The 14,884-nt window shown below is 31.2% G+C and overlaps 2 protein-coding genes across 2 annotated transcripts; one reads left to right on the forward strand and one right to left on the reverse strand.

The window, feature by feature from the left end:
* The first annotated feature begins 4,777 nt into the window (after positions 1-4,777).
* On the forward strand, positions 4,778-11,825 carry LOC143622617 (lysine--tRNA ligase-like). The gene is made up of 17 exons (XM_077093712.1): positions 4,778-4,845; positions 4,937-5,012; positions 5,778-5,846; positions 6,482-6,647; positions 6,735-6,828; positions 7,118-7,203; positions 8,216-8,334; positions 8,415-8,477; positions 8,887-9,012; positions 9,088-9,370; positions 9,926-10,022; positions 10,099-10,255; positions 10,346-10,489; positions 11,116-11,184; positions 11,271-11,414; positions 11,494-11,545; positions 11,634-11,825. Exons 1-17 carry the CDS (start codon positions 4,778-4,780, stop codon positions 11,654-11,656), a joined length of 1,836 nt encoding a protein of 611 aa, XP_076949827.1. The 3' UTR covers positions 11,657-11,825.
* Positions 11,826-12,470: 645 nt separating this feature from the next.
* LOC143622589 (nifU-like protein 3, chloroplastic) lies at positions 12,471-14,581 on the reverse strand. Its single transcript, XM_077093692.1, has 4 exons — positions 14,366-14,581; positions 14,212-14,290; positions 12,961-13,259; positions 12,471-12,718 (listed from the first exon to the last, which is right to left on the reverse strand). Exons 1-4 carry the CDS (start codon positions 14,492-14,494, stop codon positions 12,527-12,529), a joined length of 699 nt encoding a protein of 232 aa, XP_076949807.1. The 5' UTR covers positions 14,495-14,581; the 3' UTR covers positions 12,471-12,526.
* Positions 14,582-14,884: the final 303 nt, after the last annotated feature.

Raw genomic sequence — 14,884 nt, forward strand, 5'->3', positions numbered from 1 at the left:
TCCTCTATCCTTGGTTGCGTAGTATTCGTTTCCATTAGGCTAGTGTGTCGGTGAGACCGAGAGGTGAGTCGATATTTAAGCACGTTAATAATTGTTTTTCCGGTTTATTCTTTAAAATCAACTAAAATAAGTTAGAGTTTGTTAGAGAGACTGAGAGGTAATTTGATTTTCTTAAACAAGTTTTAGTTGTGTCATCTTTTATAACCGGTGTCGTGAATATTTTCAAACCATTGTCTTGTTATTTCTGTCAACATGATTCATTCCTAGGTAGACGTTTTTATATATTGAATTTAAATCAAAGTTTTCAAAGTTTTGTTAAAAGTATTCATTCAGTTAAGTTAAGTAGTTAAAATAAATTATAAAATAAATTAATTAAATATTTTGGGGTAGGGGTAAGGCTGTCTACATCTTACCCTCCTCAGACCCTACCATAGCTTGGCTATTGGTGGGATATACTGAGTACGATGATGATGATGATGAAATATTTTGGTGAGTCTTGGTTAGAGTTGCGTAATTATAAACGTTTTCACGTGTCTTCGAGTTCGATATCCGGACTTTCCTTATCTGTGCTATACGCGATCGGTACACTTGCCGTTTGTGTGAACTAGGATAGATTGTTTGGTTTTTAAAGCTTAGTTGCGACTTGTGTTCTATTTATATATATATTTTCGCACATCATTTACTAAAGAGGCTTTGATGGTGTAAGAAGTAGCCTATCAAATGTACATATTTATACGAAATGAATTAGGATAGACTAAATAATAGAGGGAAGGTATAAATGTAATTGATTAGAAACATAAATTTAGGAAATTTTAAAAATTTCCAAAAAGTTATTATAGTAAGAAAGAATAGAATTGATATCGTAAGTAATGGATTTTTAAATAACATGCAATGTTACATAATATATTTCCAAATTTTTGAATTTTATGTAATGGTAATTCTGTAAAATGCAATGTTACATCATGTAAAAATGTAAGTTACTAATTATATTATTATTTACAATAACATAATTAATCATCAATTAGAACACCATATAGTATGCATCGTAATTCGTATAAGGTGTGAAAATAAAAAGTTACTAATTTTGTTATATATATGTAACTCAATTGTTAATTAGTAAATCGTAATTCTAAGTCAATGTTTACAATAATAAGTGAATGGGTGAATGGGTCAACAATGGATTTGTAAATCAATTGTTATTGTTAAACACTAATAAGTCAATGGATTTTGTATTTTAATTGTTAAAACTTAATGACTGTAATTAAGTCATTGGGTCAATGGGTCAACTAACGTAATTATAGTAAAACTTAATGATTGTTAATTAATTAAAATTTACATTCAAATTTAGACCATAATTTATACAATAATTAATTCAAATCGGAATGGGGGAATATCAAATTTATAAATTTACAAATCCTTAATTAAACCATTTCCTTAATAAAATGGGTCATCCTTTCCTAATTTTATTAATTTCCTTACGAATTTGATAAATTTAATTTAAATATTTAAATACTATAATATTTTAACATAATTATAATATTTTAAACCGATAATCTCTCTTTATTATATATATATATATATATATATATATATATATATATATTATCCGTAGTCTCTATATTAAATCCGTAATCTCTTCTATTGATGAAATAACAAATAATTAATTAAATTATTTATTATATATTATCTATAAAATTAACTCATGTGGTGAATGAAATCAACCAAAAAATAAGAAAGGTGGTGAATGAAATCAACCAAAAATAATAAAATATTCAAAAAGAAATTTGAAATATTTCGTATTCAAACTATATATACAATTTTGAATATTACATTAATTAGTATATTCAAAATGAAAAATTAAAGATTAAAGAAAAGAGGAAAGATAATACTTTAATAACATTGATTAATCTTATTTTAATATATTATTGATTTATTTTATTAACTTGAAAATTAGAGAAGACATTGATATACATGAAAAGTATGAGAATCAACCAATAAGAAGGGGGAATATGGACTTAAAACTTATTGCTTTAATAGTATAGTTAGATTTTTTTTTAAAAATTGTTCATTGTAAACTATATTAACTACAAAATAAATATTTAGCTATAATAAAATTATTTTTCATCTACCACTGAGAGAATTTTATAAAATTTATATAGTATTGTTTTGTTTAATGTTAATTAATATGTTATCACGCTTATCTTTTTTTTCCTAATTACTATTTATGAGTTTATATCAGGGCCCATTTTATTATTCGCACGAGGTCTGTGAAAACACACGTATTTCCGGAGACAGCCCTGTTATGAGAGCTTTGTCATGTAATTATGTTTGTCTTCATTGTAATTTATTAGATGTTTTAAGTGCATCTTTAGTTTCATTGAATTTTTTTTATAATATAATTTATCCAACTCATGTATCACACGGGTACCTAACCTAGTATGAGTATATATGCAAATAAGCATCAACGAATGTTATATAGTCCAGCAACAAGTCCCTTATCTGCTCAATATGAATATGTCAGCATAAGGCCTTTGGTTTTCCAATACAACATTAGTCCTTCTATATATAAAACACGAGAGTTAGATGTTAACACCAATATGTTTGCTAATGATAAATAATTAATTGATATTTTTTTTAACAATATTACTATTTTTACATAAGAAAACTAAGTTTAAACTATCAAAACAAATGTAAATTTACTTTTGTTTTTTGTTTTGCAAGATTGAATATAGAAAAATTAGTTACGGAGAATAACTTTTAAAAAACATACATATCTATAAACTCGACTTACCTTTAATCATTTAGCTAAATATAAATTTGTGTTTAGTGTGATTCTCCCAATTAAGTCATGCGTTATAGTGTGGTGATGGGGCGTTAGATGACACGTTGGCATGATGGGCCAAAACAATGCGACATCCAATGCGCTAGAACCATCACATCTTTCCTCACCATAACACATGTTTTGTTTTTATTTTAATGTGAAATATAAAAATCCTTCGTAGGGTAAGAGGGGTGCTATCCTAAACTACCCTAATTTTAGCGAATCCTGCATCGCCATGTCCTTTACAATCTAAACTATCTCAAAGCCCTGTAATCAAAGACAACAAACACTCTTCTCAAGTACTATTATATAAAGTTATTTTCAATTAGGTGCATAAGAATAAGGCCCCACAAATAAAACAAACTTTGAAGGCGGTGGTGTACGGTGTACCCTAACCTTCCCGATATTGGGTACCCGAGGGTGTCCCTCTCACCCTTACCTATTAAACACCTATGTTTCACGATTTGCTCGTTTCACATAGTCCAACTCACAACTCCCAAATCTTCAGTAAAAATAACCGTTCTGCTTAAAAATAAAAAAAATGTGCTAAGCAACAAATAGCAAATAGTAAACGTATTACGAATTTTGAATATGTTTCGACCACTTAGGCTATGCGTAGTGGAAGGGCTACAAATTGAGTGAATTCTGACACGTGACGTCCAGTCAGCAAAGAGTAGACTTTTGTTTTTGAGGTGTAATGGTGTTGTAGGCTAATATATATATATATATATATATATATATATATATATATATATATAGCAGAGAGATTTTGAGAACTTGATGAGCTGTAAGAGCTTTAAGAACTCAATTTTGGACCACACATTTAATTAAATGAGCTAAAATATGTGACTGAGATTAAATTTGATTAAAAAATGAATTGGGAGAGAGAATAAATATGTTTGTTGATTACACAGGTTTAAACTTTAATTACACATGTGTAAAAAGTTGATTCGGTGTGTAAAAAATTACGGTAATTTTTTGTACATTACTTACACTTACGTATTACACATGTGTTAAAAATTCAAAATAAAAAAATTGTTACGTTGAGTTCTTTCGAGTTATTAAAACTCAAAGCGGTTCTCAAAAGAAATCAATCACACACACACACACACATATATATATATACTATACACAAACATATATAATAATATTTAGGGTGTGTTTGGGATTCCTTATTTTCTTCTCCTTATAACTTATTGTTATAGAATAAGTTGTTTTTGTGTTAAAATAGTGTTTGGGAATACAAAAGTCCTTTTCCGTATCTCCTTATCTACTAGGCTAAAATATAAGTTTTCAATAAGTTAGGATTTCCTAACTTATCTCCTTATCAATACAACTTCCCATTACACCCTCATCCCACCATTCCACCCAGCTCTTTAACCACCTACCCCTGCCATAAAAAATGTCTTTTTTAGTCATTTTACATCAATAAGTTAAACCAAACACTTTTTAAAAAACAACTTATTGTCTTATGTTACTCCACACACTTTTTTGAAATAATACCTTTTTACCTTATCACAAAAGACCTTTTTCTCTTAAATAAGGAATCCCAAACACACCCTTAATATATATATACACTGCCCACACAAACATTATCGCCCAACAAAAATTTGTAGCCCTCCACATTTCGTCCCCAAAATCGCCCCTAGTCGCATTTCGCCCAAGTCCACCGTCATATGTAGCCTTATGATTTTGACTCCTCTTTAAAAAGTTTGTGATTTGACTACGTGCCACCCAAGCATCGTGTTGTTTCCTTGTTTGCCAATCCTATAATCAGTAGACAGTTATACCCCTACTCTCTTTGCATATTTCCAACTCTACCCTCCCACTTCTACACAATAACAAATACCCTAATCCAAAACACACTCTCACTCACCATTTTATTATCATATACTCTTAATATTATCAGCCGCCATTTCCATAAACCCTAATTCCGGCACTGTGCAAATCAAAGCAATGGCGGATCAGTCGAATAATAATAATAATCTCAGCGCTCCACCGGAAGCAGAAACCATAAGCAAGAAGTAAGCTCTCAGTTTCACTACTGCAACCAATTGTTTCATTTACCCTTACATGATTAATTAATTATTAATATTTCTATTGGTTTTGATGAAGTGCTCGTAAAAAGGAGGAAAAAAACAAGAAGAAGGAAGAAGAGAGGCAAAGGAAAGAAGAAGAGAAGAAGCAAAAGGTCAATTTAGGGCTTTTTTTTCTTTAAATTTTAAATTATATAATTGTTTGTTTATAGAGTAGTGTGTTGCAATCTGCATACTAATTATTGGAGTTGTTTTGAGTTATTGATTTGAAATTAGGGCTCGAGCTCGGCTTGTTTAAATTACACAGTGCTCAAGCTCGGTTTGTGAAGCGTGAAGCGCTCTGATGCGTTATGTCCAAAAATTCTATGCGCGATGCGTTTTGCGTGATGCGAGCGCATCACGTATCTGATGCGTTCTTTGTTAAACTAATTCTAAAAAAATAATTATACATGATATTTTAACATCTTAACTTTTAAACTTTAAAAAAATAAAAAATATGGGTAAATAAACATTAAATGAATAATTTTGCTGATTGTTTACCCAAACTAAAATTTAGCTACTAACTTGGAAACGTGGTTAAAAGCAGTAAACGAAAATTCTGCTGATTGTTAGGCCCAATATATTGTATATATGCGCCCAAGACCTCGCATCAGCACATAAAACTAAGGGACTGTAATGTAAACCGGTTGTTAGGTTCAACATGGTCGTAACATGGTCTGTGTTGTTTTCTGAATCTGTAACTTCAGTTAACCACAATGGGCTGTGTTTTATTTTATGATGCAATAATGTAAAAAGGAAGTGGCTGTGCAACTAACAACTCTTTTAGTTTGGTCTACAATAGAAATAGAATATCAGGTATTGTAAATTGTGGCTGGCTCTTAATTTAAGAAGTATCATCTTGGCTTCTTTTTTTCTTTCAGGCTGCTGCAATGCCAAAAACAGCGGCTCAAAAGCCGTCTGCAGCTGATGATGAAGACATGGACCCAACGGTATATTTCTTTTCTTTGTTATTTATATTACACGGTTAGACCTGTGTTCAAATTTTCTTTGTATTCAGTCTGAGTTCATATTCTTTTTGAAAGATGGCATATGTTATCTTTTAAAAAATAAATCAGCGTCTTTGTGCTTATCAGCCTTGCAAGTTTTTTCGAAGTTTTATGGATAAATGATTGGCTTTAATGAAGCCAGCATTATTGACATTGTTTTCAGTCTTTTAATTGATAGTGTTATAGTAATATTCAGGAGTCAAATCTTTCATGCATTGATAAGGAAAATAAACATGTTTTATGGACAGAATTGTTTTGCTCGGGTAAAATTTCTAATAACGGCAGTACTTTGTGGGATACTAGGATGGTTTTTAAGGATACTTCAATGTGTACTTGTAACTACTCTGAAAAGATTTGTTTATATTGATATTGATAAATTGGTGCTTCATTAGTGACGTACGTTAAGAACAAGTTATAAAATATTTGTCGGTAGAAGAAGCTCTAGAATGTCACCTAGAATGAGATTTTTTTTTGTGTTATGACGATTACTAAACCTTTTAGATTCGACACTTCTGGTACTGTAGTATACATGTTTTAAAACTATACTTCATTCTCATAAAGATTATTTGTGGATGCAGCAATACTTCAACAATCGGTTGAAAACACTTGAGGCTCAAAAGGCAGCAAATGGGAATCCCTATCCTCACAAATTCCATGTCTCGATGTCCATTCTTGAATATATTGAGAAGTATAAAACCTTAAAAGATGGGGACCACCTGGAAGATGTTCTAGTTTCTTTGGCTGGTGAGAAGAATACTGTAACATCAACCTTTTACATGAATTTAATGTTTAATAACTTATAGTGAATGATGATACATGTGTTTTTGTCAGGGAGACTGATGAACAAACGATCATCTTCATCAAAGCTATTCTTTTATGATTTGCATGGTTCTGGTGGAAAAGTGCAAGTTATGGCTGATGCAAGGTAAACATTTGTCTTTTTTGTATACAAACACTGTATGCAATTATAACTCACTTGTAAAAAAAGTAATTTTGTTGTTGTTGTTTAATAAATGGTTCAAACTGTCTATGTTTGATGTCCTCCCTCCCTCTTTTTTTATAAATATATGCATTTAGATGCCATCTTAAATTATATATTTCAACTGTGCATATCCCTTTATAGTATTTATGAAGATTTATGATGTAATTTTTATGATTTATAACTGCTAAAATTACACATTTCTTTCTTTAAGCATTCATGTTGCTTTTGGCAGGAGATCTGAATTGGATGAAGCTGAATTCTCGAAGTACCATTCTGGCGTGAAGCGTGGAGATATTGTTGGGATCGTCGGGTTTCCAGGTTTGCAATTTCAACTTGCAACTTTAATTTGTTTATTTTATTAATGGTCTTTAGATAGTGTGTGAGATTCAGTTTTGTTATATAGTTTGGTGGGATATGTTTTGGTTTTTTAAAATGTCAGATATGTTTGCGTTTATATGATTAAAAATTTTCTATTGTTGCAGAACTTTGTTCACAATTGCGATTTTATTTCTTAAGTATTCCACTTGATGTTTGATGCAATTCGTAGGCCTGTTAATGAACTGGACATTCAGTGAACTGTTCCGTGAACCGTTTAGTCTGAAGTTTGCTTATGTTTGTTTATTTAATACACGAACGAACATGAACAAAAAGCTTAGTTTTTTTAGTTAAATGAATGAACATGAACACATCTCGTGTGTTTATTTATATTTGTGAACATTTGTTCATTTAGATTTGTTCATGTTTTTTCATTAGTTTGTGTTGTTTAAGTTTGATAATTGCTTCGTTAAAATTTTTATCCTCATTCTAGTTTAGTCTAGTTTTAATAACATTTTAGGCCTAACACGTTGCTGTTCACATTTACTTTTAATTGGTTTTAACTCAGTTATGTCTGTGCATTTATGTTATGTTCACTCATGTTCTCGTTCGTTTACATTCATGAATCATTTGTTTATAATGTTAACTAACGAGCATAAACACGAACACGCTAAGTTTTTTTTAAGGAACTGACACAAATACGAAGAGTCTGTTTAATTGTTCATGTTTGTTTGTTTAAAGTTAAATGACGTGCTTCTTTTATAAACTTTTGGAAGTAGTTGGTATGCTATTTATGATTACAAAAACTATATTATTAAATACTACATTATAAATCCCATTTTTTAATTAAACCAATTGGACAACTTTCGACCCGATAACTGGTATGACCCACTGACTAGTTTCTAGCTAATTATTAACTTTTATATCAACCGATTTTATAAATTAGTGGGTCAAGTTGGCTTCTTTAGTTATATTTTAGTAGCACATAAATTAAAATTTTATTTTGTTTTGGCAGGAAAAAGCAAACGGGGAGAGTTGAGTATATTCCCAAAATCATTCACTGTTTTATCACCTTGTTTACATATGATGCCGAGACAAAAAAGTGCAGCTGCTACAGATAATACTAATGCAAAGGTTAATAACTTGTTATATTTGTTTATTTAAATTTAAATTTGTTTGCTTTTAATGACCTAAATTGCGTTATTAATCTACAGAATATTGATGCTTGGACTCCAGGAACTGGTAGAAATCCTGATGCATATATATTAAAAGATCAGGTATTAGTTACTAGCTATCGAGGCATATTGTCTCATCTATCGCCTATAAACGAACCAAACATTCAGTTTAACAGTTTGTGAACTGTGGGAAGTTTATTTATGTTTGTTTTTTAATAAATGAGCGAACATTAACAAAAAAAGTTGTTCATTTAGTTAAACGAGTGGACATGGACTCATGTTTTGTTTGTCCGTATATGATCGTTAACGTTTTTTATTTAAATTCGTGTATGTTTGTTCATTTACGTTCCTTATATTTGATTGTTTGTGTTGCTATTTAATGTTCTTTTTACTAAGTTGAAATTACAATTGAAACCAAGTTTACGTTCCTCTTGTTTTTGTTCGATTGTTTGTTTGTTTGGTTATAGTTAAACAAACCTGCCTTAAACTCAAGTTCATACTTTTATGATAGGAGACACGATACCGTCAAAGATATTTGGATCTGATGGTCAACCCAGAAGTTAGACATATATTCAAGACCCGCGCGAAAGTCGTAACTTATGTTAGACGTTTTCTTGACAATCTTGACTTTTTGGAGGTGAACTATTAATTTAGTTTTTCATTTATTCTTTATAGATTTTTTTATTGCTAATTATTTTTATAATTATTAAAGGTTGAAACTCCTATGATGAACATGATTGCTGGTGGTGCCGCTGCACGTCCATTCGTGACTCACCACAATGATTTAAATATGACACTATACATGCGAATCGCACCCGAACTTTATCTGAAAGAGCTTGTGGTTGGTGGACTCGAACGCGTATACGAGATTGGGAAGCAGTTTAGAAATGAGGGGATTGATTTGACACACAATCCTGAGTTCACAACGTGTGAGTTTTATATGGCGTTTGCTGATTACAACGACTTGATGGAGCTAACTGAGCAAATGTTGAGTGGTAAGTTGAACTGAAACACTTTTTAAAGATTTCTTTAACCAGTCGGTTACAAAGTTAATTTATATCCAAATAATTTAAGAACTCTTAACTACCAATCATTTTATTTATTTTACATATTTAATATTATTTTGAAGGTAGTTTCATTATTTATTATAATGTAATTTGGTTATTACATAATCCGTTTGACATGAAAGTTTTCTATTTTTTCACGTATTACTACTATACTGTTTACAATAAAAGTACAAATTTATATAAAACAATTATTCTTTAATTACAACATTTTTATAGCCAATTTTATTTAACATAAAACACGTGTAGAAAAGTAATAGAATTAAAAATAAATGGGTTAAACAGGTCAATCTTGAACCTGCTGGTTGACCCGCACATGACTTGTTTAGTTACACGGGTTCTACGTGGAACCAACTTAAATCCATTTATACCAAACCTAAATCTGTAACTTTCGTGATGCGTTTTCATGTTGTGTCAGAAATTCACATTTCAAACCTCTGTGTAAACATGTGATTGCATATAATTTAATAACGCAAAATGTACCAGGTATGGTGAAGGAGCTTACTGGTGGATACAAAATTAAATACCATGCAAACGGGTTGGATAATGACCCGATTGAAATCGACTTCACTCCTCCTTTCAGGTTATTTACTTACTAACTATACAGATTTAATATCACTTTATTATTTATTTTACTAACTTGATTTAACCATTTTCAGAAGGATTGATATGATTGAAGAGTTGGAGAAAATAGCAAACCTTAACATACCCAAAGACCTTGCTGGCGAAGAAGCCAATAAATATCTACTTGACGCGTGCACCAAGTTTGATATTAAATGTCCACCGCCTCAAACAACTACACGTTTGCTCGATAAAGTAATTAATTATATTTTTTAATAATTATGTTTTTATTTATATCAGACTGGTTTAGTTCTTCTAACTTTTTACTTTTGTTGTGTGAATCAGCTTGTGGGACACTTTCTTGAGGAGACGTGTGTGAATCCTGCTTTTATAATTAACCATCCCGAGATAATGAGCCCACTTGCAAAGTGGCATCGGTCGAAACCGGGTTTGACCGAACGTTTTGAGTTGTTTATCAACAAGCATGAGGTATGAATTCATCGTTTTGAGTTGTTTATTAAAAGAACCGAATGAACACAAAACGGGAGTGTTTGTGTTTGTTTGTTTAACTTTATCCGACCAAACGATCAAACAAGAACAAGGTTTTCTTTTTCGTGTATGTTTTTTTGAGAAAATTAGCCTGTTCGTGTAATAATATAAACGAACGGAAAAGAAAAATATAGCTGAACAAATTATAAACGGAAATAATTGATCAAACACCAATTATAAGTAAAGCAAATAAAGTTGTAATGGGTGATTTTTACTTCAGTAAAAGTAGACATAATTGTAATGGGTGATTTTTATTTCAATAAAAGTAGACATAATTGTAATGGACCTAACATAAAATGAATACATAAATGAACAAACACAACTGTGAAAGAACAAACATAACCGAACGAGAACATAAAAGAATGTAGACAAACAAATGAGATAAGTGTTCATGTTCGTTGGTGAAACCAAATGAGCAAAAACTTTTGTTCGTATTCCTACATTAATTAAATAAACGAACTTCCTACTAAACCTAGAGGTTGGGTAAAACAGGTCGGACGGGTTGGGTAACATGCCAAAACATGTCGGGTTAACTCTAGTTCACATTTTTAAATATTTACTTTCAGCTTGCCAATGCGTACACTGAACTTAATGATCCAGTGGTACAACGTCAGAGATTTGCAGATCAACTAAAGGTACGACTTGTTTTTTGACAGAAGTTTTATTTTGTGTTTAGCTAATTATATTTTGAGATTAGCGTATCGAATGTGAAACGTTTCAGGATCGACAATCAGGAGATGATGAAGCAATGGCTTTGGATGAAACGTTTTGTACGGCTCTTGAATATGGTTTACCGCCAACTGGTGGTTGGGGATTGGGTATTGACAGGCTTACTATGTTGCTCACCGACTCACAAAACATCAAGGTTTTTGCCACTTTTTAAATCTTTATATTATCATGAATTTGTATTTAATTTCATTCTATTTTTTTTATTTTGTGAACAGGAGGTATTGCTTTTCCCCGTCATGAAACCGCAGGATGAACCGCCTGTCAAAGGTACAAACACAAGTCTCATTTTTGTTTGCTCAACTGATGTTTATGTTCGTTAATTAATTAGAAAACTAACGAATTTAATGATTTGCAGCTGTCGAAAACCTGAAAATTTGAGCTCACATATGGGAGATCTTCGGGTTTGTGGGTCAGAGAAGACCGAGTTTTGTTTAGAATGATTCATGCTAGACTTGTATTGTCAAAGCTTATGATGCATACTTTAGAGGTTTGATTGTGTTACTGTTTAAAATGCCACCCAAATAGTGAAAATGATAACTTTTGACTATCTGTTTATTTTGAGCTTTTCTGCTTTGGATTTTGAAGTTATTTCTAGCCACAAATATGAAGCTTTAAACAAGTTTCATAATAATTCCTTAAACCTTATGTAGTTATCTATAAACAATTATGAACCTTTGGTTCTTATTATAACCTGTTTGTAACTTAACATACATTAATCCCTTGTTAAATCTTACTTGAGGCATACCATCATAACATATATTATTAAAGTTGCTTATTAAATCTGTGTCCAACCTTGTTAACCAATATTCTAATAAACATTATTATCTCTTTTGTTGGTCAAATTACAAACCTTGAAAAAAAATATTCGAGAAATAGATGCGGAATAAAAGAGTTTTGAGGGTTGCTTTTATCATGACTTGGTTTATAATGGGTTAACTAACCGGACGGTAACGCCGGTAATACTGGCTGGCTACCGGACACGGTACCAGTACGATCAAGGTTGGTAAAACTATATCTTGTTCCCTTGCAAAAAATCAGCAATAAATAGTTTTAAGGTCACCCAAACATATAGTGAACAAATATGTATCATACACAAAGTAAAGTTTTGACTTGGTCAATCTTTTTTTTAAATACTCTGAAAACCACATTCCATACGGTAAACTTTACTATATAATCAAAATAAAGACTTTATAAACCTCTTTTTGTCAAAATTACAATAAAAAATGGCATCTTTATGTGATTGTTTCTTTATTCTATTAACTGAACGGATGTTATGACGGGTATTTTTTCTCTTAGTTTTTGTGTCAATGCAACCCGAACCGTCATCACCTTCGCTGCAGGGCCACCGAGCCTCACTTTGACATCGCAATCCTTGATTTCAACAAACTCGAGAATGCCACCACCTGTGCCAACCAAGTAAGGCCTAATCTCTGCAAGAATCTGCAATGTAAAGAGTCAATTTACTGAAGGTTGACTTTTTGGGTCAAAGTAGTACTTATGATATATCATATTTCACATGAATTTATTGTATTAATACTCAGATAGCATATCCATGTTTCACTTGTTACCAAATTAATAGGTATATGTGTTTATGTGGTTCTCACAGTTCAAACCGAACATATTATAGTTAAATAATATAAGAATTTATTTACTTAAACATTAAATCAAGATTGTATACATACCTTCTCAACATTCTCCTCATTCAACTCAAGCCCGGTTTCTGTATCCATGATTTGTTCGACATCCATAATTTCAGGAATCTTGTCTCTAAGCCGAGTCTCGATTCCGTTTTTTAACGTCATTGTTGAACTTGGACACGACCCACACGCTCCTTGAAGCTTTAACACGACAACGAGACCGTCGATTTCATGTAAGGCGACGTTTCCACCATCAGCCATAAGCCCGGGCCTAACCTCATCCAACACCTTCTCCACATTCTCTTCGGTTAATGGAAGAACACAAGTTGGTGACATCACTAGACCTTTACATTATACCATTTGAAAACAAAGGTCAAACCGAGTAATCTTTAAACTCGCATTGAATATTAATTACGTGTGCTTTTGTCAAAAAGATTGATATTCAAAATCAAATTTATAGTTAGATACAGTAGAGAAAAGTGTGGTATTAAATTTGCATTGAGATTCCACAATTTTAAAATTTTAAAATTACCATCTTTGACCCAAAAAAGTCAAAGGTCTTAAATTAGTAACATTAAAACAAAATTCAGTTTAAATAATTTTCAAATTCCTACTAGGTATTATTTCCTCATGCTTTAAATAAACTAGTGGTGCTTAATAGGTGAGTTAGCATAACAGGTCAGACACGACACGATTACCTGTGGTGCTAGACACAAACACGACACGATCAGTTTAGAGACACGATAAACGTCACATATGTAGTGAAACAAAAGTTGTAAAAGTTCATAAAAGTCTTAATTATTATATTTTAAGCAAAAAAAAATCATAAAAGTAAAAATTCAAATCATAATATCCATTAAGATGGAAGACCGAAGATAACGGTCAAAAAACAGTGCTCGTGTTTATCGGTAGGGCTTAGATATTATTTATCGAGTATCAACTGAAGCCAAAGGCCGTAAGGTTCAAAGTAAGGCTAAGGGCGTGCAAAACCAAGTAGGGAATATATATATATATATATATATATATATATTTTAAGAACATTTAAAAATATAAACACTATAACACGCGTTTAACCTGTTTGTTTGTTAAGACAGGAATTTAAACATGTCTTAAATGTGCTTATAACACGAAACCTATTAAGCCCAAACTCAAAACTTGTTTAACTCGGTGACATGTTTACATCTATTGTCAGCCCAATGGTATGGTATTGTAATTAACTAACAAATGTTATTATTTTTTTAATAACTTAAATATCAACATCTTTGACTTAAAAAAGTCAAAAGATGTATGTAATACCTGCATGCTTTCTTAATCTCCAAGTAGAATCTGATCTAAGAAACTGGTTCACACGAAACCCACCACTCAAAAATGATTTCTAAATGAACAAAAACAAAAACCCATCAGCAATCATTAATAAATATGGATAATGAGAATGAGAAGAAATTGGTACCCTTTTGGAAAGGAAAACAGGGGAATGAGTAGGTTTATTAATTATATTATCATCAGATGAATTAGAATAATAAGAAGAAATGGATTTTGATTCCAGACATCTTGTTTGAGTTGTAATTGAGCCCATCATATTAATTAAGTTGGAGTTGTTTCATGAACGAACAAGAAGAAATATGGGATTCTGAGAGGCTTTGATATCTGTGGACATAAACTTATTAGGAATTCAAAAATAAAATAATATTTCAGCTTCTGTTTCTCATGGGATGAAGATAGGATATTTAGACTTGTATTTATCAAATTGCCCTTTAAAGTTTTTTAAGAAAAAGTTAAAAAATTTAGGTACATCTAAATAATCTTATATGGATATTTTGAAGTCATGAAACCCAAATTAGAACTAACTTGACTAGACTACACATTGAACCCTGTATGAGATCAAACGAGACTCGACTTTTAGTTTTTGCTTTTATAGCCTTGGCATATAATAAAAGACATACTATATGATTGATTGATGTATGAACTC

This window comes from Bidens hawaiensis, unplaced genomic scaffold (assembly GCF_021521415.1).
Source record: "Bidens hawaiensis isolate Kalapana, Puna unplaced genomic scaffold, B.hawaiensis_p1.1 tig00003237_1, whole genome shotgun sequence".
NCBI classification, from domain to species: Eukaryota; Viridiplantae; Streptophyta; class Magnoliopsida; order Asterales; family Asteraceae; genus Bidens; species Bidens hawaiensis.